Source organism: Salvelinus fontinalis, chromosome 10 (assembly GCF_029448725.1).
Source record: "Salvelinus fontinalis isolate EN_2023a chromosome 10, ASM2944872v1, whole genome shotgun sequence".
Taxonomy (NCBI): domain Eukaryota; kingdom Metazoa; phylum Chordata; class Actinopteri; order Salmoniformes; family Salmonidae; genus Salvelinus; species Salvelinus fontinalis.
The window spans coordinates 15,971,615-15,995,533 of record NC_074674.1 but is presented as its reverse complement, the minus strand read 5'-3'; the positions used below and the strand labels follow the sequence as shown (position 1 = coordinate 15,995,533).

General features: G+C 43.8%; 1 protein-coding gene across 2 annotated transcripts in view; it reads left to right on the top strand.

The window, feature by feature from the left end:
* LOC129863697 (electrogenic sodium bicarbonate cotransporter 1-like) overlaps positions 1-23,919 on the top strand; it is a 74,787-nt gene that overhangs the window by 36,632 nt on the left and 14,236 nt on the right. For both annotated transcript variants that reach the window (XM_055935870.1, XM_055935871.1), the window contains exons 7-16: positions 3,296-3,372; positions 4,481-4,638; positions 5,034-5,121; positions 9,374-9,528; positions 9,754-9,882; positions 10,369-10,543; positions 19,480-19,613; positions 21,116-21,390; positions 22,763-22,818; positions 23,184-23,369. In XM_055935870.1, the coding sequence (XP_055791845.1) occupies positions 3,296-3,372; positions 4,481-4,638; positions 5,034-5,121; positions 9,374-9,528; positions 9,754-9,882; positions 10,369-10,543; positions 19,480-19,613; positions 21,116-21,390; positions 22,763-22,818; positions 23,184-23,369 (1,433 nt within the window). The remainder of the gene's footprint in view (positions 1-3,295; positions 3,373-4,480; positions 4,639-5,033; positions 5,122-9,373; positions 9,529-9,753; positions 9,883-10,368; positions 10,544-19,479; positions 19,614-21,115; positions 21,391-22,762; positions 22,819-23,183; positions 23,370-23,919) is intronic.

The window sequence follows — 23,919 nt, the reverse complement described above, 5'->3', positions numbered from 1 at the left end:
TCATTATGGCCAAACAGTTCTATTTTTGTTTCATCAGACCAGAGGACATTTCTCCAAATAGTACGATCCTTGTCCCCATGTTCAGTTGAAAACCGTAGTTTGGCTTTTTATGGCGGTTTTGAAGCAGTTGCTTCTTCCTTGCTGAGCGGCCTTTCAGGTTATGTCGATATAGGACTCGTTTTACTGTGGATATAGATACTTTTGTACCTGTTTCCTCCAGCATCTTCACAAGGTCCTTTGCTGTTGTTCTGGGATTGGTTTGCACTTTTCGCACCAAAGTACATTCATCTCTAGGAGACAGAATGCGTCTCCTTCCTGAGCGGTATGACAGCTGTGTGGTCCCATGGTGTTTATACTTGCGTACTATTGTTTGTACAGATGAACGTGGTACCTTCAGGCATTTGGAAATTGCTCCCAAGGATGAACCAGGCTTGCGGAGGTCTTGGCTTTTTTTCTGAGGTCTTGGCTGATTTCTTTTGATTTTCCCATGATGTCAAGCAAAGAGGCACTGAGTTTGAAGGTAGGCCTTGAAATACATCCACAGGTACACCTCCAATTTGCTCAAATGATGTCAATTAGCCTATCAGGAGCTTCTAAAGCCATGACATCATTTTCTGGAATTTTCCCAGCTGTTTATAGGCACAGTCAACTTAGCGTATGTAATCTTCTGACCCACTGGAATTGTGATACAGTGAATTATAAGGGAAATAATCTGTCTGTAAACAATTGTTGGAAAAATGACTTGTGTCATGCACAAAGTAGATGTCCTAACCGACTTGCCGAATCTATAGTTTGTTCACAAGAAATATGTGGAGTGGTTGAAAAACGAGTTTTAATGACTCCAACCTGTATGTGTATGTTAACTTCCGACTTCAGCTGTATATGGCAATAGACTGGACTATTAACCATGTGAATGTGCCTGGCAAGATTCTTGTAACCCTGAGTGTTGATGCTTGTGTTTTTTTTCTTCAAAAAACTACTATCTCCGAAATGGATTCAGACTTTACAGCATCTGATTGAATTATTTATCAAAACCTTAACTGCTTTGATAGCCGCTCACGGTAATACGGTACTGCACTTTGAAGTGTGTGAGATTGTTCTTGTTCTCTCTAACCTCTAACTGCACTCTTTATTCTCCTGAGCAGACTAACATTCTCTACACTGGCTTTGTAGGAAAAGTCTAATAAGTTCTTGTCTTTTCTCTTCTTTTCACTTCTTTCCTTTCCCTGTCTCCCTTTCCTTCCTTCACTCATTTACGCACTCTCTCTCTCTCTCTGGATGCTCTGTCTGCACTAAAGCACGCAGTCCCCATGAACACCCCCAGCCCTTCCCCCACTCCCACCCCCAGTCCCAGTCCCAATTTGTGCCTTATGCAACCCCGCTTGGCTCTGAGGAACCGATAGAGGAGGTCCAAAGGAGCTCCAGCATGCAATACCTCAGTAAGTCAGGTTATAATGCATTTATTACACATGGGATACCTTATTAAGTCAGGTTATAACACATATGGCACAAGGCTTGCCTGTGTAAGTCAGGCTATAATGCATTATAACCAGGGGTTGGAACCAAAGTTATTTTCCTATTGTTTCGTTCTAAACAGAACCACTATTTTAAAAAGATTTGTTCCACTGTTCCGGCTAGCAAAATAAAAAAATAAAGTTCTGAACTTGAGGAGACTTGAAGCGCTGGGCAGCTTGTTAGGTAGATAACAAGCTTGTGTGTGCAGAGCCGTACCAGAGTTAAAAACACGTCTTACCTTTTTGTAGTTATTAAATCCAATGTGAAATGTAATAACTATGCCTATAGTATCCTTAAAAAAAGGGAATTAATAGAAAATCTCTATCTTCTAAATCAAGTTTGTAACGTAAGTACAGTAGCTATTCTTCGGAGGTGGGGATAGGCAGGTAGCTTAAACACACACAGGCAACGATTATCAGCTTGCTGGCAGCCACTGGAATAAGTTATGATTTACAGAGTGAGGGCTTTGCATTGGCGCTTTTGTTGCGTTTTGTTGTGGGACTAGAAAAAAATGTCTGTAATGTAAAATAATATTATTAACTGGTTCCCAGCTTTTAAAACAACGGTTCTGTTCCGGAACAGTATGGATAACCTTCGTTCCAGGTTCCGTTTCTGTTCCTTACAAAATGTCATTATTTTCTGGTTTTCGGTTCTGTTCCCTGAACCGGTTTCAACCCCTGATTATAATATTATAATGCATTATAACATACCCTTGTGTGGGATACTTTTGTAAGTCAGGTTATAAAACAATACAACACTCTAACATGGACATTTTTTGGAATGCCTGTGTAAGTCATACGCAAATAATGCAATACAACACTCTAAAACAAGGACATTTTTCAATAAGTCAGGTTATAATGCATTACAACACCCTAGTGTGGGATACCTGTGTAAGTCAGGTTATAATAGTCATATAACATAGTCTATAACAGGTCATAACACATACCTTGACAATAGTCTATGTGCTAGTTTGCGATCCAAACTTGTATTGCTGATATTAGCATAGATGACTGAAAATAATACTCTCATGGGAAATCACGATCAGTCCACCCTTTTTGGAGGATTTCTTTATACGACTGCATCAAACAGCATCCAAGTCACAGTCTATCATGCCCAGAGAAATAGTAAACAACCAACTAGCTAATGTAGACCCTACTTGACTATTGACCAACTTTGTCAGGTTAACAGAACTGCAATGCCAAGCCAGCCTTCTCACGGAGTCTGGCTATCTCTCCCACTCTCCCACTCGCCCACCAACCCCACCATAGACTACAAACACGACTGAGTGTCCGTGCCCTCTCTCTGCTTTGCCGTGTCAGTGAGGGACCAGTTGGCATCAGATCAGAGACGAACAGGGCACGGCAGTGGGAGCTTTCAGTCAGAAGATCTGATCCACTGCAGCTGGCATCGGCCCTAAAGCTTAACTAAGCCCTGGCAGCCTTCCAGATTTATATTAGTTCCTTCTGAAGTTTCTGTTCCTATTTTCTTCTGTTTCTCTTCATCTCCTTCTCTGAGATCAGTCTAATCTCACTGGGCCTTTGTCTTTTCTCTGACTTGTGCTTTACCTTTCATCTCAGTGACTTTGTTGGACCCCAGGGTTGTGTTCATTAGGTACCAAACGGAACAAAACTGCCTGAAACAGGGAGGGACTACCTGGTCCAATAAGAAACACTCACCTCCATTTCAGAACGCTATAGAACCATTTGACTGTTTTGTGCACTAATGGACACGGTGACCCCTCTCAGTCCTGGTCTTTGAACTCTGACCTCCGACCCCACAGGTAGCCCAGCCACGACCCATCGGAACCTGACCTCTAACAGCCTCAGCGACTTCTCTGACCAACCAGATAGAGACCAGGTGAGGATATTATTGTGTGTGTGTGCGTCTGTGTTTGTGCACTCTAAATTTCAACTCCTGCACTAACACTATGCAGGGTCAAAGATTGGGCACAGCGTGTGTGTTTGTGTGATGGAGTGTGTTCCTAGGGTTGTGTGGCCTTGTTCGACTGATAAAGCCTATGAGCCTAACACACAAAGACCCCTGACACTCTCTCTTAAGTGTTTAGTGCCAATGTTGCTACTCCTCCTGAAGCCTGCTGAAACCAGTACATAGACACAGTAACTAACTCCGGGAATTACACTGACAACAGTAGCTCATTTGTCAAATTGCTCTGGCCTTTGATAAAACACCAAGGCCTTGCTTAGTTGATCATCTCCTCGCCCGAGGTCTCTGGATGTTTAGTGTTTTTTTTTTACATTTCACTGGGACTAAGTAGTACGTCAGTGTCCCACTTAGGCCTTAATTTGAATTTACCGGCACATTGACCTAACGGGAAGGGCTGGTATGCATTCACCTGGCCTGTTATTCTGTATACAGTTGCACAGAGGGGAATCTTTTCTGTTGCTACTGTGTTACATTCTCATTACATGTCATTCTAGAGACTTGTTCAAGTGTATAACCAATGAACAGAAAGGACTTCGTTATGTGTCCTTTCTCAGTGAGTTAGTGAGTCACAGAGTGATTAAAAGCTGCTTTAATCTGTTTCTACAGACGCTACGAGCTGCAATGTTGCCACATAATACAGCATGCAATGCCAATGTGCCGGGGACGGGTTGTACTGTGCGGCCCCATTTCATTCATGGAACTGTGTACAACTTTGGAGCATGTGAAATGCCCATTGTTACAATACCTTTGCTGCTTTTCTCATTCTACTCTGATAAGGACAGTCGTGCCAAGCACCGTGTCTTTTGAATAGATGTGGGTCAAGGCTAGGATTTCATTGCTTTCTTTCCTCTTTTTCTGTCTCTATCTTTAAGTTTCTCATGCTCTCTCTCTCTCGCTCTCTCTCTCTCTCTCTGCTCTTACTCTTTGTTCAACTCTGTCTCTCTCTCCCCTTTCTCTTTATCTCTTGTCCCCCCCTCTCTCTTAATCTATCTTTCTCCCCCCCCCCCCTCACCATCTGTAGCTGAAGAATAAGTTTATGAAGAAGCTTCCTCGTGATGCCGAGGCATCTAACGTCCTGGTCGGAGAGGTGGACTTCCTGGATTCGCCCTTCGTGGCGTTCGTCCGTCTGCAGCAGGCTGTCATGTTGGGAGCTCTGACAGAGGTCCCCGTCCCTACCAGGTACCCTAATGACCGCTGACACCAACTACAACCACAATCACCACCACTATATCTCATAGCCTGTAGAGCAGGCCTGGGCAATTCCAGTCCTCGGGGGCCTGATTGCTGTCATACTTTTGCCCCAGCTAACACACCTGATTCCAATCATCAAATAATCATGATCTTCAGTTAAAAATGTAATTAGTTTAATTCAGGTGTGTTTGCTAGGGATGGGGGAAAAGTGTGACACCAATCAGGCCCCCGAGGACTGGAATTACCCAGGCCTGCTGTAGAGGCTGATTGGTACTGTATTTATAGAGTTCAACCACTAGTGACCACTGTTTTACCCAATTTGGGCTTTTTGTTAACTGTCTATTTCTGAATATCCTTCTATTTTTTTCTCCATTTCCTTTCAGGTTTTTATTCGTGCTGCTGGGGCCCAAAGGAAAAGCCAATTCTTACCATGAGATCGGACGCGCTATCGCCACCCTCATGTCTGATGAGGTACGTGACTTACTGTGTCCAGCCTGCTTATATTGTATATTTACCAAGGAGTTGATACTGTCCAGTCTTCCTGGAGTTCAAGGGATTTGGTCCGTGTGAATGTATATTTTGTTTGTTAATCTGAGTGTGAGTCTATTGCTGGTCTGCAGTGTTTGCCCTATGTTTAGTAAATGTCTGGCCAGCTGTAGTATTAAGAGATTAACATAGGCAGAAAGACGACTCCAGGCCACATATAGCACCCAGGTGGCATATGGCTCAACACGGTGTAGACTAGGAAACTAAGATGTCATGTCTTACACAAGGCTCTCTGGATCCTACAGTTGTAATTATGAAATTGGCAAGGTTTACAAGGTTGATCTGGGATTGAAGTCATGGTACGGTTAGAGTTGATTTTAGCCTTAACCAGGTAGGCCAGATGAGAACAAGTTCTCATTTACAGCTGCAACCTGGCCAAGATAAAGCTAAGCAGTGCGACAAAAACAACTACACAGAGTTGCACATGGGATAAACAAATGTACAGTCAATAACACAATAGAAAAATCTACACTGCTCAAAAAAATAAATGGAACACTAAAATAACACATCCTAGATCTGAATTAATGAAATATTCTTATTAAATACTTTTTTCTTTACATAGTTGAATGTGCTGACAACAAAATCACACAAAAATTATCAATGGAAATCAAATTTATCAACCCATGGAGGTCTGGATTTGGAGTCACGCTCAAAATGAAAGTGGAAAACCAAACTACAGGCTGATCCAACTTTGATGTAATGTCCTTAAAAACAAGTCAAAATGAGGCTCAGTAGTGTGTGTGGCCTCCACGTGCCTGTATGACCTCCCTACAACGCCTGGGCATGCTCCTGATGAGGTGGCGGATGGTCTCCTGAGGGATCTCCTCCCAGACCTGGACTAAAGCATCCGCCAACTCCTGGACAGTCTGTGGTGCAACGTGGCGTTGGTGGATGGAGCGAGACATGATGTCCCAGATGTGCTCAATTGGATTCAGGTCTGGGGAACGGGCGGGCCAGTCCATAGCATCAATGCCTTCCTCTTGCAGGAACTGCTGACACACTCCAGCCACATGAGGAATAGCATTGTCGTGCATTAGGAGGAACCCAGGGCCAACCGCACCAGCATATGGTCTCACAAGGGGTCTGAGGATCTCATCTCGGTACCTAATGGCAGTCAGGCTACCTCTGGCGAGCACATAGAGGGCTGTGCGGCCCCCCAAAGAAATGCCACCCCACACCATAACAGACCCACCGACAAACCGGTCATGCTGGAGGATGTTGCAGGCAGCAGAACATTCTCCACGGCGTCTCCAGACTCTGTCACGTCTGTCACATGTGCTGTCATAAGGTGAATGCACCAATTTGTAAGTCGCTCTGGATAAGAGCGTCTGCTAAATGACTTAAATGTAAATGTAAATGTAAATGTCATCTGTGAAGAGCACAGGGCGCCAGTGGCGAATTTGCCAATCTTGGTGTTCTCTGGCAAATGCCAAACGTCCTGCACGGTGTTGGGCTGTAAGCACAACCCCCACCTGTGGACGTCGGGCCCTCATACCACCCTCATGGAGTCTGTTTCTGACCGTTTGAGCAGACACATGCACATTTGTGGCCTGCTGGAGGTCATTTTGCAGGGCTCTGGCAGTGCTCCTCCTGCTCCTCCTTGCACAAAGGCGGAGGTAGCGGTCCTGCTGCTGGGTTGTTGCCCTCCTACGGCCTCCTCCACGTCTCCTGATGTACTGGCCTGTTTCCTGGTAGCGCCTCCATGCTCTGGACACTACGCTGACAGACACAGCAAACCTTCTTGCCACAGCTCGCATTGATGTGCCATCCTGGATGAGCTGCACTACCTGAGCCACTTGTGTGGGTTGTAGACTCTGTCTCATGCTACCACTAGAGTGAAAGCACCGCCAGCATTCAAAAGTGACCAAAACATCAGTCAGGAAGCATAGGAACTGAGAAGTGGTCTGTGGTCACCACCTGCAGAACCACTCCTTTATTGGGGGTGTCTTGCTAATTGCCTATAATTTCCACCTTTTGTCTATTCCATTTGCACAACAGCATGTGAAATTTATTGTCAATCAGTGTTGCTTCCTAAGTGGACAGTTTGATTTCACAGAAGTGTGATTGACTTGGAGTTACATTGTGTTGTTTAAGTGTTCCCTTTATTTTTTTGAGCAGTGTATATACAGTGTGTGCAAATGGAGTACGGAGGTAAGGCAATAAATAGGCCATAGTAGCGAAGTAATTACAATTTAGCAAATTAACACTGGAGTGATAGATGTGCAGATGATGATGTGCAAGAAGAAATAGTAGTGTGCAAAAGAGCAAAAAAAGTAAATAAAAACAATATGGGGATGAGGTAGGTAGTTGGATGGGCTATTTACAGATGGTCTGTGTACAGCTGCAGAGATCTGTGAGCTGCTCAGATAGCTGATGCTTAAAGTTAGTGAGGGAGATATGTCTCCAACTTTTTTGCAATCATTGGCAGAAGAGAACTGGAAGGAAAGGAGGCCGAAGGGGGTGTTGGCTTTAGGGATGACCAGTGAGATATACCTGTTGGAGCGCGTGCTACGGGTGGGTGTTGTTATGGTGACCAGTGAGCTGAGATAAGGCGAAGCTTTACCTAGCAAAGACTTATAGATGACTTGGTGCCAGTGAGTCTTGGAACGAATATGTAGCGAGGGCCAGCCGACGAGAGCATACAGGTCGCAGTGGTGGGTGGTGTATGGAATTGATCTTGCGAGATTACATACGGTCAGGTCCATAATTATTGGCTCCCTTGATAAAGGTGAGCAAAAAAGACTGTATAAAATAAATAATACAATACTGCCCTGTATTGTATGATATTTTTTTGCAAATGTTTTCCTCATCTTTATCAAGGATGCCAATAATTATGGACCTGACTGTTTATAGTTAAATAAAGGTTAAATAAATAAATACAATTATGATTTAATATCTGTATAGCAAATCATATATGCACGCTTGTGAGATCAGTGTGGTAGTACGAGGCCAAGTTCATTGACCCTCATGCCTGTTGACAAGACATTATGACAAGACAATTGTTAAAAGGAGCATCCGCGTACTCTACGACAGCTGTATCGTTTAGTGTTATTGCAGGGCAATGCCATATTCTCAGACTATTGTCTCCCAGCCTCATAGTAGGATATAAGGTGTTATAAAGACCAGCACTGCTCCTGCTTTAGAGTTTCTGTGATTGTAATCTCTCGTGATTGTCACCATATTCTTTTCCTGAGTTGGTGGATATCAGAGTCCTTATTTTACACTCCTCCTAACCTCTCCTGCACTGCCCACACTGACCCACGAAACGTTTACAAAAACTCCTCCCTCCGATTACCCATATTACACTTGACTCTCATATTCCCCCACACCCCCTTTTTTCCCAGGATTTCCTCAAGTTACAGTTTAACTAAAACCTCAGCTTCCCTGTGAACGCTCAGTCCCATAGAGATCTTTATCTGACTGTGGGTCTGATGCTGCTTTTCGACTGTAACACCAGTGTTTCACTTAGTGTATACTGTACCAGGGAAGTTATACTAGGGAAGTTGTGTTTGCCTAGCTACGGCTGACAGTGACGACTCGTGAAGAGCAGAATTGACAACCCCTGCATAATCAAAACAGTTGCTTTCTGAGAAGCTGTTAAAGCTGAAAGTACCAGTGGCCTGGCTTTGGCCCCAAGTGAGAGCTGGTCCGCCGGAGCCATGGCCCAGTGAGACACGGGTGCCGGCCCATGTAGATGGAAACAGAAAGGGCTGAGCCTTTTGGGTAAAATACCTGGGTAAATCCTGTATGGAGTGATCACCCCTGGCCTGGCCTGATTGGCCCAATACTCTGTGCCTGAGATTTACAGAGATACTCTCAGTGCAATAAGAGCCCCTGGTGGTCCTCTGTAGCTCAGTTGGTAGAGCATGGTGCTTGCAATGCCACTATAGTAGGTTCACAACCCTGTACCACCTGTACGTAAAATGTATGCATGCATGACTGTAAGTTGCTTTGGATAAAAGTGTCTGATAATTGGCATATATATATACTATTATTAAGAGATTATGGCTTAAATAGATGGGATACTGCAAGTCTTTACATAGAAATAGATGATAATGATTAGGATTCAATTACTCAGGTCACAATATGAGGAAGAGACAAGTGTGAAACAAGAAATATTTGGTTGTGTGCTGCTGTTGATGTTAATATGATTCCTCATCGGTTGTGTTGTGGTCAGGTGTTCCATGACATTGCCTACAAGGCCAAGGACAGACAGGACCTGCTTGCGGGCATCGAGGAGTTCCTGGATGAGGTCATTGTCCTACCCCCTGGGGAGTGGGACCCCGACATCAGGATAGAACCCCCCAAGTCCCTGCCCTCGTCTGACAAGAGGTACAGCCCTGTCACACACACCTCTGGTCCTATAAGGGTTAAACAATTCTGTAAATGTACCTAGTTCCAGGAAATTACTTAAATTGTGCATGTTTCTTTTTAAAAGTGACCCCGGAGTATTCCATCTCTTTCCTCCAAACGTGTTACTCACGGTGGACCACAAACTATCAGATGTGTGTTGGAGAGTGATGTCTGTGGGTTAACCTACTGTGTGTGTCTGTATAGGAAGAACCAGTATAATGCTGGGGGCGGAGGGGATGGGCCCCAGATGAATGGGGACACACCGGGACATGACGGGGGTCAGGGAGGAGGGGGACATGGACATGTCGGAGAAGAGCTCATGAACACTGGGAAGTAAGGATGAAACTGCTCATTACTACTAGCCTAAACCATATGATATGGTGTCGTCTTGAATAACAGAGCAGTCTTCAACTGTCAATACAGAGCTGTCTTCAACTGCCAATACCAACATGTAGTATGTCACTCAGCAAGGCCTCAACTCTCACTGAAATCAGAATGCAAAACTATTTAATATAACACTGTAACTCCACGCATGTTTACTAAGGAATTCCAGGAAATTACACCTTAGGTGTGTGGCCAAAGCAAGACACTATTTACCATTGCCTTAGTTACGCTATGTGCCAGACACTGATTTGTGATGAGACAGCATCTTTAGTTATCTCGCAAACCAGACAGATTCAGTAGCTACGCTGACCAAAGCAGAATGGGGATCGTAGCGATCCGTCTCCTTTTACGAGAGTACATCTTTAAATAATTGGACAATAACAAAGAGTTTGTGGCATAAATGTAACATTTTACTGTCACATTTTCCTTGTTAAGGTTTTGCGGCGGCCTCATTCTGGACATCAAGCGGAAGCTGCCGTTTTTCGCCAGTGATTTCTACGACGCAATTCACATCCAGTCGCTGTCCGCCATCTTGTTCATCTACCTGGGCACCGTAACCAATGCAATCACCTTCGGAGGGTTGCTAGGAGACGCTACGGAAAACATGCAGGTGAGCCCCACCTGTTTATATGTCGTTGTGAAACAGAATCAGTTGAAATATTTATTATATTTTTTTTTTGCATAAGCATAACTGGATTTAAGCATTGGCAAATACTATATTCATAATTTGTAATGAGGGACAGGATATTGACCTGTGACCTCAACAAGGCCCTAGTTGTAGCATATAACTGGGACTCAGAGTTTTTCTTGGTCAGGTCACGTGGTCAGGAAAACTCCTTGTCATAGTACCGTCATGGCCAATGCTCAACTTCTGCATCAAAATTGCTTTACATCTCCTTATAGCTCATCTTCTAATGTGGGCTATAGTATAATTAACCTGACCTGGGGCACAGCGCCCCGCACTACTTGTGCAGTTGCCACTAACTGTGTGTTAAGGGCATATGCCAAGACAAGTGTGTGTATATTGCTGGCTAGGATGATCTGGTTTACTGTAGATATGCAGATGGCTTGTTGACTGTTAGAGTATGAAGTGGGAGAGTTGGGGAGAGTGCAACTAAACACACGCACGCACGCACGCACGCACGCACACACACACACACACACACACACACACACACACACACACACACACACACACACACACACACACACACACACCACCCCCCCCCCCACCACTACCACCACACACACAGCAAGCTGCATCAGTCGTAGCTGAGTAAACGTAACTCCGTATACTGAACATCTCAATGGAGTTGAGTTGCAACATCTCAATGGAGTTCAGCTGCGATGAGTTTTGCCGGAGTGCATCTCCGACTATGTCGAGTCGGTATCTGTCGATACTTGTAAAAATGTACTTTTTAAAAAACATGTACCTTGTACCTATGTTTGGACTGTATAGCTATGTTGTTTGCTTTGGGTGCTGTAGTTTTGGATAAAAATTGCATTTTATACAACCTCTGCCAAGGAAGCCGTTTGTAACCGGAAATGAAGCAGCCCCTTCATTGCACGGCATATTTTTTTTGCTTTAGCAGGGGATATATAGAATGCCATTTTTTTTAAATAAAAAAACTACGGATCCCAACTTCTGTCGTATCGTATACTCCATTGGGAAACAGTGGATTACACGGTCCAATAGAGTTAAGTTATTAACAAAAACTACGAATTGGAGAACCCCCCAAAAATTACATAGTTATACATTACAAATATATGTATGCATTAATGAATGCACATTTTTACAAGTATCGACTGATGCCGACTTGATGTAGTCCAAGTGACAACTCAAATCTATTGAGATGTATATGGGGTTGAGTTTACTCAGCTACGTCAGTCGAGACATGCATGCGTGAGCCGGGGAGAGCTGGCCTCAGGGGATTTGGCTCCACTAGAAATAACCACAGATCCAGATTACTCAGCTAGCCTCGTCACTGCCCCATCTCCTCCGTCCTCCCCCAACCTCACTCCACTGTGTGGGAGGAGGGGAAGGGAATCCCTCTCTTGACCTCTGACCTTTCCAAGAAGCCATAGCTATCCAAGCATTGGTGCACAGCGTTCCAGGCAGCGTAGCTCTGATCCTGCATCCCATCTGTCCGTTGTCTCCTACCCAGGCCTGGTGATGGTGTGTAAAATACAGCTAGTATAAACACACGATGGCACAATGTGAACTTGAGCAGGGCTGTCTGTCCTGATTGGCCTGTATAACAGCTCTTTGTATGTCTGGAGCTGTGTGATGGGGGAAATAAAGCATTCGCTGAATCGGCAGATTGATATCATGATGTCGAAAGCTTAAAATCAAAAGGAATGACATTTGTCACATGCTTCGTAAACAACAGGTGAAGACTGGGAAATGCTTACCAACAATGCAGAGAGAAAAAAACATAATTAATATGAAAAATAATTACACGAGGGATAAATACACAATGAGTAACGATAACTTGGCTATACATTGTCTTCGGAAAGTATTCAGACCCCTTGACTCTTTCCACATTTTGTTACGTTACAGCCTTATTCTAAAATGGATTAAATATATATTTTTTTGCAATCTACACACAATACCCCATAATGACAAAGCGAAAACAGGTTTTTCGATATTTTTGCAAATGTATTAAAACTAAAAAACATAAATACCTAATTTACATAAGTATTCAGACCCTTTGCTATGAGACTCGAAATTGAGCTCAGGTGCATCCTGTTTCCATTCATCATCAATGGTGACTTTAAAACTGAGCAATCGGGGGAGAAGAGCCTTGGTCCGAGATATGACCAAGAAACCGATGGTCACTCTGACAGAGCTCTAGAGTTCTTCTGTGGAGATGGGAGAACCTTCTAGAAGGACAACCATTTTTGCAGCATTCCACCAATCAGGCCTTAATGATAGAGTGGCCAGACAGAAGCCACTCCTGAGTAAAAGGCACATGACAGCCCGCTTGGAGTTTGCCAAAAGCACCTAATGCCCGGATTTGAACCCGATCAAACATCTCTGGATTGACCTGAAAATAGATGTGCAGCAACGTTCCCCATCCAACCTGACAGAGCTTGAGAGGATCTGCAGAGAGGAATGGGAGAAGCTCCCCAATTACTGGTGTGCCAAGCTTGTAGTGTCATACCCAAGAAAACTTGAGGCTGTAATTGCTGCCAAAGGTGCTTCACCAACTACCCATTTTGCTTTGTCATTATGGGGTATTGTGTGTAGATTGCTAAGGAAAAAAACTATTTAATACATTTTAGAATAAGGCTGTAATGTAACAAAATGTGGAAAAAGTCAAGTCGTGTAACGGCTGTCCTCGCTGACAGAAGGAGAGGACCAAAACGCAGAATGGTTAGTGTTCATTATTTAATGAAAGTCAACAAAACACTTGAAAATACAAAACAACCAACAAACGTGACAAAACCGAAACAGTCCTGTGTGGCACAAACACTGACACAGGAACAAACACCCACAAAACACACGTGTAACCCCGGCTGCCTTAGTATGATTCTCAATCAGGGACAACGATTGACACCTGTCTCTGATTGAGAATCATACCAGGCCGAACACAAAATCCCAACATAGAAAATCACACATAGACAAACCCACCCAACTCACGCCCTGACCAACTAAATAAATACAAGACAAAAGAAAACAGGTCAGGAACGTGACAAGTCGTCTGAATACTTTCCTAATGCACTGAATACACAGGGTACCAGTACAGAGTCGATGTGCAGGGGTACACGGTCATTGCGGTAGATGTAGGAATAAAGTGAATAGGCAACAGGATAGATAAAAAATGGTAGCAGCATTGTTTTATTTTTTATTTAACCTTTATTTAACCAGGTAGGCTAGTTGAGAACAAGTTCTGATTTACAACTGCGACTTGGCCAAGATAAAGCAAAGCAGTTCGACACATACAACAACACAGAGTTACACATGAAATAAACAACATACAGTCAATAATACAATACAAAGTCTATATACAGTGTGTGCAAATGAGGTAGGATAAGGGAGGTAAGGCAATAAATAGGCCCTAGAGGCGAAATAATTACAATACAGCAATTAAATACTGGAGTGATAGATGTGCAGAAGATGAATGTGCAAGTAGAGATACTGGGGTGCAAAGGAGCAAAATAAATAAAATAAATAACAGTATGGTGATGAGGTAGTTGGATGGGCTATGTACAGGTGCAAGTGATCTGTGAGCTGCTCTGACAGCTGGTCCTTAAAGTTGGTGAGGGAGATATGAGTCTCCAGCTTCAGTGATTTTTGCAGTTTTTTCCAGTCATTGGCAGCAGAGAACTGGAAGGAAAGACAACCAAAGGAGGAATTGGCTTTGGGGGTGACCAGTGAAATATACCTGCTGGAGAGCGTGCTAGGGGTGGGTGCTGCTATGGTGACCAGTGAGCTGAGATAACGCGGGGCTTTACCTAGCAAAGACTTATAGATGACCTGGAGCCAGTGGGTTTGGCAATGAATATGAAGCGAGGGTCAGCCAATGAGAGCATACATGTCGCAGTGGTGGGTAGTATATGGGGCTTTGGTGACAAAACGGATGGCACTGTGATAGACTGCATCCAATTTTTTGAGTAGAGTGTTGGAGGCTATTTTGTAAATGACATCGTCGAGGATCGGTAGGATAGTCAGTTTTTCGAGGGTATGTTTGGTAGCGTGAGTGAAGGATGCTTTGTTGCAAAATAGGAAGCCGATTTTAGATTTAATTTTAGATTGGAGATGCTTAATGTGAGTCTGGAAGTAGAATTTACAGTCTAACCAGACACCTAGAATATGTGGGCAACTACAAATACCTAAGTCAGAACCACCCAGAGTAGTGATGCTGGACAGGCGGGCAAGTGTGGGCAGCGATCGGTTGAAGAGCATGCATTTAGTTTTACTTGCATTTAAGAGCAGTTGGAGGCGACGGAAGGAGAGTTGTATGCCATTGAAGCTCGTCTGGAGGTTAGTTAACACAGTGTCCAAAGAAGGGCCAGAGGTATACAGAATGGTGTCGTCTGCGTAGAGGTGGATCAGAGAATCACTAGCAGCAAGAGCGACATCATTGATGTATACAGAGAAGAGAGTCGGCCCGAGAATTAAACCCTGTGGCACCCCCATAGAGACTGCCAGAGGTCCGGACAACAGGCCCTCCGATTTGACACACTGAACTCTATCTGAGAAGTAGTTGGTGGACCAGGCGAGGCAGTCAGTTTGAGAGTCCAAGGCTGTTGAGTCTGCCGATAAGAATGTGGTGATTGACAGAGTTGAAAGCCTTGGCCAGGTCGATGAATACAGGTGCACAGTATTGTCTCTTATCGATGGCGGCCATCTTGGCTCTCATTGTATGTGATGAGTCAAAAGAGTTAGTGCAAAAAGGGTCAATGCAGATAATCCGGGTATCTATTGGTTAACTATTTAACAAACTATTTTGCAGTCTTAATGGCTTGGAGATAGAAGATGTTCAGGGTCCTGTTGGTTCCAAACTTGGTGCATTGGTGCCACTTTCCGTGTGGTAGCAGAGAGTGGTAAACAGTCTATGATTTGGATGGCTGGAGTATTTAACCATTTGTAGGGCCTTCCTCTGACACTGCTTGGTATAGAGGTCCTGGATTGCAGGGAACTCGGCACTAGTGATGTATTGGGCCGTACACACTGACCTCTGTAGTGTCTAGCTGTCGGATGCCAAGCAGTTGCCATGCCAATCGTTGATGCAGCTAGTCAAGATGCTCTCATTGGTGTAGCTGTTGAACTTTTTGGGGGTCTGAGGGCCCATATCAAATCTTTTCAGCATCCTGAGGGGAAGAGGCATTGTTGTGTGTGTGAACTTGAAACTCTTAACCCGTTCCACCACAGCCCCTTTGATGCAGATGGAGGTGTGCTCGGCTCTCCTTTTCCACAATCAGCTCAATTGTCATCGCTGTAGGCGATTATAAGCTGTTCCATTGTCGTTGGTGATCAGGCCAACCACTGTCGTGCCGTCAGCAAACTTAATGATGGTGTTGAAGTCATGCACGGCCACGCAGTCGTAGGTGAACAGGGAGTACAGGAGGGGACTAAGCATGCACCCCTGAGGGGCCCCCGACCTGGGGGTTAGCGTGGCGGATGTGTTATTGCCTACCCTCAACATCTGGGGGGCGGCCCGTCAGGAAGTCCAGGATTCAGATGTAGAGGGAGGTGTTCAGTCTCAGGGTCCTGAGCTTAGTGAGGAGCTTGGAGTGGACTACAGTGCATTCAGAAAGTATTCACACCCCTGATCTTCTTCCACCATTTTGTTGTGTTACAGCTGAATTAAACATTTATTAAATTGAGATTTTGTTGTCACTGGCCTACACACAGTACCCCATAATGTTAAAGTGGAATTATGTTTTTAGAAATGTTTACAAATGAATCAAAAATGAAAAGATTATATGTCTTGAGTCAATAAGTAGTCAACCCCTTTGTTTTGGCAAGTAAAAATGTGCTTTAACAAGTCACATAATAAGTTGCATGGATAAGTTGCAAGAACAGTGGTTAACATGATTTTGTAATGACTACCTCAGCTCTGTACCCCACACATACAATTATCTGTCAGTTCCCTCCGTCGAGTAGTGAATTTCCAACACAGATTCCACCACAAAGACCAGGGAGGTTTTCCAATTCTTCGCGAAGAAGGGCACCTATTGGTAAATTTAAAAAGCAGACATTGAATATTGCTTTGAGCATGGAGAAGTTATTAATTACACTTTGGATGGTGTATCAATACACCCAGTCACTACAAAGATACAGGCGTCCTTCCTAACTCAGTTGCAGGAGAAGGAAACCACTTTTGGATTTCAATATGAGGCCAATGGTGACTTTAAAACAGTTTGTTTAATGGCTGTGATAGGAGAAAACTGAGGATGGATCATCAAAAGTGTGGTTATTCTGCAAAACTAACCTAATTGGCAGAGTGAAAATATGGAAGCCAGTAAAGAATAACAATATTCCAAACATGCATCCTGTTTGCAACAAGTCACTAAAGTAATACTGCAAAGCAATACACTGTTTGTCCTAAATACCAAGGGTTATGTTTGGGGCAAATCCAATACAACACATTACTGAGTACCACTCGTCATATTTTCAAGCATAGTGTTGGCTGCATCAATAAAATAAGAAAAGGAATGGAGCTAAGCACAGGAAAAATCCTTCAGAAAAACCTGGTTCAAACAACGTTCCCACTGGGACACTGGGAGATGATTCACCTTTCAGCTGGACAATAACCTAAAACACAAGGCCACATCTACACTTGAGTTGCTTACCAAGAAGACAGTGAAAGTTCCTGAGTGGATGTGTTACAGTTTTGACTTAAATCTACTTGAAAATCTATGGCAAGACCTAAAAATGGTTGTCTAGCAATGATCAACAACCAATTTGACAGAGCTTGAAGAATTTTTAAAATAATATTGGGTAGATGTTACACAATCCAGGTGTGGAAAGCTCTTAGAGACACCACAGCTGTAAAAATAAAATAAAAAATAAAAAAATGAAATACCACAGCTGTAATCGCTGCCAAAGGTGCTTTACAAAGTAAAATATTTCTGTTTTTCATTTCCAATAAATTGTCTAAAAAAAATCTAAAAACATGTTTTAACTTTGTCAATATGGGGTATTGTGTGTAGATGCTTGAGAAAAATAACTATTTAATCAATTTAAATCCAGGCTGTAACACAGCAAAATGTGGAATAAGTCAAGGAATGTGAATACTTTCTGAAGGCACTGTATGGTGTTGAATGCTGAGCTTTAGTAAATGAGCAGCATTCTCATATAGGTGTTCCTGTTGCCCAGGTCGGAGAGGGCAGTGTGGAGTGCAATGTAGATGTGAATTTGAATTGGTACCGGGTGTCTGGAATGATGGTGTTGATGTGAGCCATGACCAGCCTTTCAAAGCATTTCATGGCTACAGATTACCTTGGCGTTCTTGGACACAAGGACTATGGGGGTCTGCTTGATACATGTAGGCATTATAGACTGGGCCAGGGAGAGGTTGAAAATGTCAGTGAAACACTTGCCTGCTTTGAGTATGCGTCCTGGTAATTTGTCTGACCCCACGGCCTTGTGAATTTGAACCTGTTTAAAGGTCTTACTTACATTTGTTGCGGAGACTGAGATCATACAGTCGTCCAGAACAGCTGGTGCTCTCATGCATGGTTCAGTGTTGCTTGCCTCGAAGCGAGCGTAGAAGGAATTTAGCTCACCTGGTAGGCTCATGTCACTGGGCAGCTCACAGCTGGGTTTCCCTTTATAATCTGTGATAGTTTGCAAGCCCTGCCACATCTGATGACCGTCACAGCCGGCAAAGTAGAATTCGATCTTAGTCCTGTATTGACGTTTTGACTATTTGATGGCATGTCGGAGATCATACCGGGATTTCTTATAAGCATCTAGATTAGTGTCCCGCTCCTTGAAAGCTGCAGCTCTAGCCTTTAACTCAGTGTCGATGTTGCCTGTAATCCATGGCTTCTGGTTTGGATATGTATGTACGGTCACTGTGGGGACGACGTTGTCGATGCACTAATTAATGAGGCTGGTGACTGATGTGGTAAATGTTATCGGATAAATCCCGGAACATATTCCAGTCCGTGCTAACAAAACAGTCCTGTAGCTTCATTGGACCACTACCGTATTGAGCGTGTAACTGGTACTTCCCGTTCGAGTATTTGCTTGTCAGCAGGAATCAGGAGGATGAGTTATGGTCAGATTTGCCAAATGGAGGACGAGGGAGAGCTTTGTGTGGAGTAACGGTGATCCGGAGTTGTTTTCCCTTATTGTTACACAGGTGACATGCTGGTAGAAATGAGGTTAGACTTTTCCCTGCATTAAAATCAACAGGCACTAGGAGTGCCACCTCTGGATGTGCATTATCTTGTTTGCTTATGGCCCTATACAGCTCCTCCTGAATTTAATTTTGCTGCTCTATCGATCGCTCCATGCATCAGTCTGAACCTCCTATCCTAGAAGTCGTTTGGACTGATGTCCAAATTACATGATTCAGGATCTGTGTAGGCCGGCTCTGGCTCAAGCCATTTGGTTTCTGGGACCAATCAGAACGTTTTGAATGTGTTCACATTTGAGAAGTCGTCGGGGAGGAAGCAAATCCAGACTCATTGTAGAGAAGAAACATTAGTGAGCGTGGCATTTGGCCGGAGCGATGTGGATGGGTAACCAGGCAAGCCAAGTGTGACCAGAGCTTTGCGCTCTTGTTTTTTTGTGAGGGTAGGGTACCAGAACAGTAGTTTGGAACCAGACCCTGCCTTCGGCCCTCCACCAATCACTCTCCTGTCCAGTCCCACTCGGTTTAAACATATCTAACAGTGGTTTGGATTTTGCCACTCTCGCTGTTTACTCCGTGTTCTTGACCTAGGACCTTTAACGAACTCCACCCGGAGACTAATCTTTCCCAGGATTTGGGTCCCCATCTGCCTCTTTTTTTTCTATCTCTGTCTGTATGTGTGTTTCTTTGACTCACCAGCCCCTCTGTGTCCCTCTCCTCTCCTGTCCTCCAGGGTGTGTTGGAAAGTTTCCTGGGCACGGCAGTGACAGGGGCCATATTCTGTCTGCTGGCTGGCCAGCCTCTCACCATCCTCAGCAGCACCGGTCCTGTACTGGTGTTTGAAAGGCTCCTCTTCAACTTCAGCAAGTAGGTGTCACCCTCTCTATTTTCCTTGCATTATGAGTACCACAGATATTGATACACCGTCGGGGAGGCTTTCAAGAGTAGGTTCCTCCGGGTTGTTAACACTGTGGCGCCCATTAGGCAAGTTAGAGTAAAGCAGAGAGCCAACCCTTCGTTTAATCATGAAATCCTTGAAGCCATTGAATGAAGGAACAAGGCCTTCCTTTTATATAAAGGGCTCAGGAATGAGGCTCAGAAGATTGTGGAAGCCAAGAGGGGGTACTATACTGACTACATTGCAGAGAACAAAATAACCCCAAAAAGCTGTCAAAATCATTAAAGGAATTAAGATGTAGTAACTCTGCCACAAAAAAATCCACTAGACTGGGGACTAATGGATTCAACTCATATTTTACCTCAGTACGTAGGTTGGCAACTTACCCACCACCAGTCGTTTGTTTCTCTCTCTCATATTTAAATGACCTCCTATGACTGGGGAAATATGTCTGAGAGAATTCAATGGAAGTAAAACAAATTAGCAACAATAATGGCCCTAGGGATGTTTTGCTTCGCTCCAGTATTTGTTTTCAGAGTTGGACTGTTGTTGTGAGGATTACCAGTGGTATGTGGTACTGGCTCAAGGGTACCGTGGTGCCCACTAAAAACCCAAACCCCAGTCTAATTCACCATGTGAATATGTTAAGTTCTCCTTCTGGCAAAAGCTGCATATTGCTTTTCTATTTACACAGGTTCTGTGTATCCTTCAATATAAAACAAGTAAAACTAGAATACAAATAATACTCACGATAGACATAAACAATATGAATTGGCCACATTGTTTTGGGCTCAAGTTTTTGTATCTATCTGATTTTCTGGAACAAATAGTCCTTCGATTTATTCACAATAACAAACAAACTGCCTGCGGCCCCGTTGCCAGGCCGATTGTCCTTTCATTTCCCGCTGCGTCCTGCTCGCTACTTCCTATTTCCTCCACTGAATGGGGTCATGTGACCCCGGTCTAGACCTGCTCCCACACGGGCCAGACCAGACCAGAATTCTCTTCTCCTCTTTCTCCTCTCTTTTTTCCCCCTCCTCCTTGCCATGCCAGAGAGAAGGCCATCTTCTAGCATTACATTACAGAGAACACTGGAGTGTTTATGTTCCGTTATGAATAATTCACATTCATTCAATGTCATAACGTGAATGGAGACTACCAAAGCTGAGCTGACGGCGCCATGTTTCCACGGCTCGGGTCTGAGTTGAATCCGCCATGCCCTTCCACTGTTTTCACGACTGGGTTCACTGACTCCTGAGTCAGTGGTGTTGTTTGCAGGCCTTACAGCCTCTGTCCATCTTTCTGTCTGTCTCTGATACACACAAAACACACATACTGTACATGCTACCATCTCTCCCACCTGTCCCTCTACAGAGACATTGACTTTGACTACCTGGAGATCTGGTCGTGGATTGGCCTACTCTTACATTAACTAACCATGGTTGTACCATCACTCTCTCTCTCCCTCCAGAGACAATGACTTTGACTACCTGGAATTCCGGCTGTGGATCGGCCTGTGGTCAGCTTTCTTTTGCCTGGTGCTGGTTGCCACAGACGCCAGCTTCCTGGTCCAGTACTTCACGCGCTTCACGGAGGAGGGCTTTTCATCCCTCATCTCCTTCATCTTCATCTACGATGCCTTCAAGAAGATGCTGAAGCTGGCCCACTACAACCCCATCAACGCTAACTACGACCCTAACTACGTCACAACGTACGACTGCCGCTGCATGCCCCTACCGGACGACGGTATGCTGATCAGCACTGTGCTCACAGCTCATTGGCTGTTGTGTAGTTTAAACCAATCAGATCAGAAGGTGCTAATGATGATGGTCCAGGTGACAACAAGGGTGTAGCTACCGAAGAGGGTTTGACCCATTTATATATAATCCCTTTCCGGGTCTGTGGTTTGGCCAGTGTTGCTCTAGCTTTGAATCAGTCATCTCACATCCCATTGACATCCCTATAGCTCAGAAAACAATTTTCCACAATATTTAAACTGGTTATAATTATATGGTCCAAGTATGTATCCACTTGAGAGAGTACACAGTGATATCTCTTAACAGTTTTACCAGGTCTGTTTAGTGAGTGACTTGCCAGGTTTTTATGGTCGTAGTGCTGAGCGATTAACCAAAATGTATGTTATTTTTCATTTTTTTAAACAACTAATTGACCAAAATTGGTTCAATTATTTGAATTCCATTTAGTTATTTTTTTCTGTGAGCACAATGCGCAGTTTCTCTAGAGATAAATCAGATCAAACCCGAACTGTACGATGAAGTAGGGAATTATAGTTTCCAACAGGCCAATATTCAACATAGTTTAGCGCAGAAAACGTGTTAATTAACTACAATGACCACAATCCATTGCGAGCCTACTTGTCCGGTCTGTGTGGAGCAGATACAGAGAGGGAGAAAAGAGACAGAAGACACGCGATCGAGAGGGATAGAGAGTAATTGCTTCGCAAAGTATCTCCAACTGAAAATACATGATCTAAGTGATAGCTGGTATTCAGCAGTCATAAAAGTATGCCTTATTTACTTTGAAGAACTACTAAAATAGTGATTTTGTCAGACAGCGTAGGCAGCAGCTCTATAGAGATGAGATGATGACTTGAAATGAAATAATAAAGTCATAAAATAAAACATGTAATATACACAAAAATATAATATATTTTATTAAAGTAATGTGAATAAATTATGGTTAATAAGTGATAAGCAGTAATGGTCAGTCACTACCGTCATGGGACTTTTATTCTGTATTGTTACAGGATTCAACACACCTAATGCATTTAATAACAAATTTAAATAACAAAAAAATCGAGAAAAACGTGATTATTTTTTATATTCGAACCGAAACCGAACCGACCTCAAAAGCACTAATCGCTCAGCACTACTGTATATGGTTGGTGGGAGATATGTTCCTCAGGGGCTCGGAGTTAAGTAACACAGCATATGCTTGAGCCTGTCAGCCATCATCTCTCTCCTTTGACAATTCAGACAAAAGGCTAGTGCTTAAAACTCAAAGGAAAATGCATGTTATAGTTTGACAAGTACCTCGTAAAGTGGTTTTGTGGAGACCTCACTGTCGTTGTTTTTTGTTGTGGTTTGTTTCCATCCAGGAAATATGACAGGTCTCTATAGCGATGTCTCTTCCTGGATAAATGACACTGATCTGGTAAGCAGCAGCCACTTGAGTGTTTCTTCCCTGACAGCCATATCATCTTCAGTCACGGAGGTCTGAAGGAAGTCTATATTTCTGAGTGTGTCTCAGACAGGAAATTGTCTGAGCTGGTGTGGGTTAATTAGGTTATGACAGTGTTATACATCAACAATGCAGTGAATTGTTGATGGACAACGCTGTCATTAACTGATTTCAATTAAATCAATATTTAAATCAATTTCTTTCACTTATGCCGTGAAATGTTTTCCCCGGGATTTAGGCGATTCTACATGTACGTATTCAGTTAATCTTTTAGTCATGACTCATGATGTAATGGTTTTGTCTGCGTGTCTGTCTGTGCGTCTGTTTTTCTCCCGTAGCCGGTAAACGCCACGTGGGCGTCCCTCGACAAGGAACAGTGTGTGAAGTATGGTGGTGAGCTGATTGGTCCAGCCTGCGGCTTCGTCCCCGACGTCACTCTGATGTCGTTCATCCTTTTCCTGGGGACCTACACTTGCTCCATGTGTCTCAAGAAGTTCAAGTTCAGCCGCTTCTTCCCCACCACCGTGAGTGACTGACATCCCTGACCGCCAGTCACGTTTCAGGATCAAAGTTGTGACAGCCCCGCCGGCCAATCATGTTTCAGGGTCTTCGTTTCACTGCCCCACCGTCCAATCATGTTTTGGGATCAGTTTGGTTGATTTTTAAGAAAGGGAAAGGGGCGAATGTAATTGAAACGTAAAAACATTGTATATTACAGGGACGGGGTGTGAACAGGTAGTGGCAATACAATCAGGTTATTTTCTAGATATTTACAGATATAATTGATTCGACAGCAGTCATATGATAGTTAGGCCTATATGCCTACTGTGTGACTTTCCTAGGATTTCATTACCTTCTTTGTTTTCTTGGCAAATTTCCATGATCCATGTCTGGGTTCAGTGGTGAAATCTTCGGTGTCGTCAGATGAACAAATCAAACCATCGACAGCCCTGACCCTTTTGACCCAGTGAGCATCCACTGAGCTTCTGTTATTCCAGGTTTGAGTACATAACGATGTGTAGTGATCGGAGTATGTGAGCAGTCGGAAATCCTGCTCATCACTCATGGAGCGGT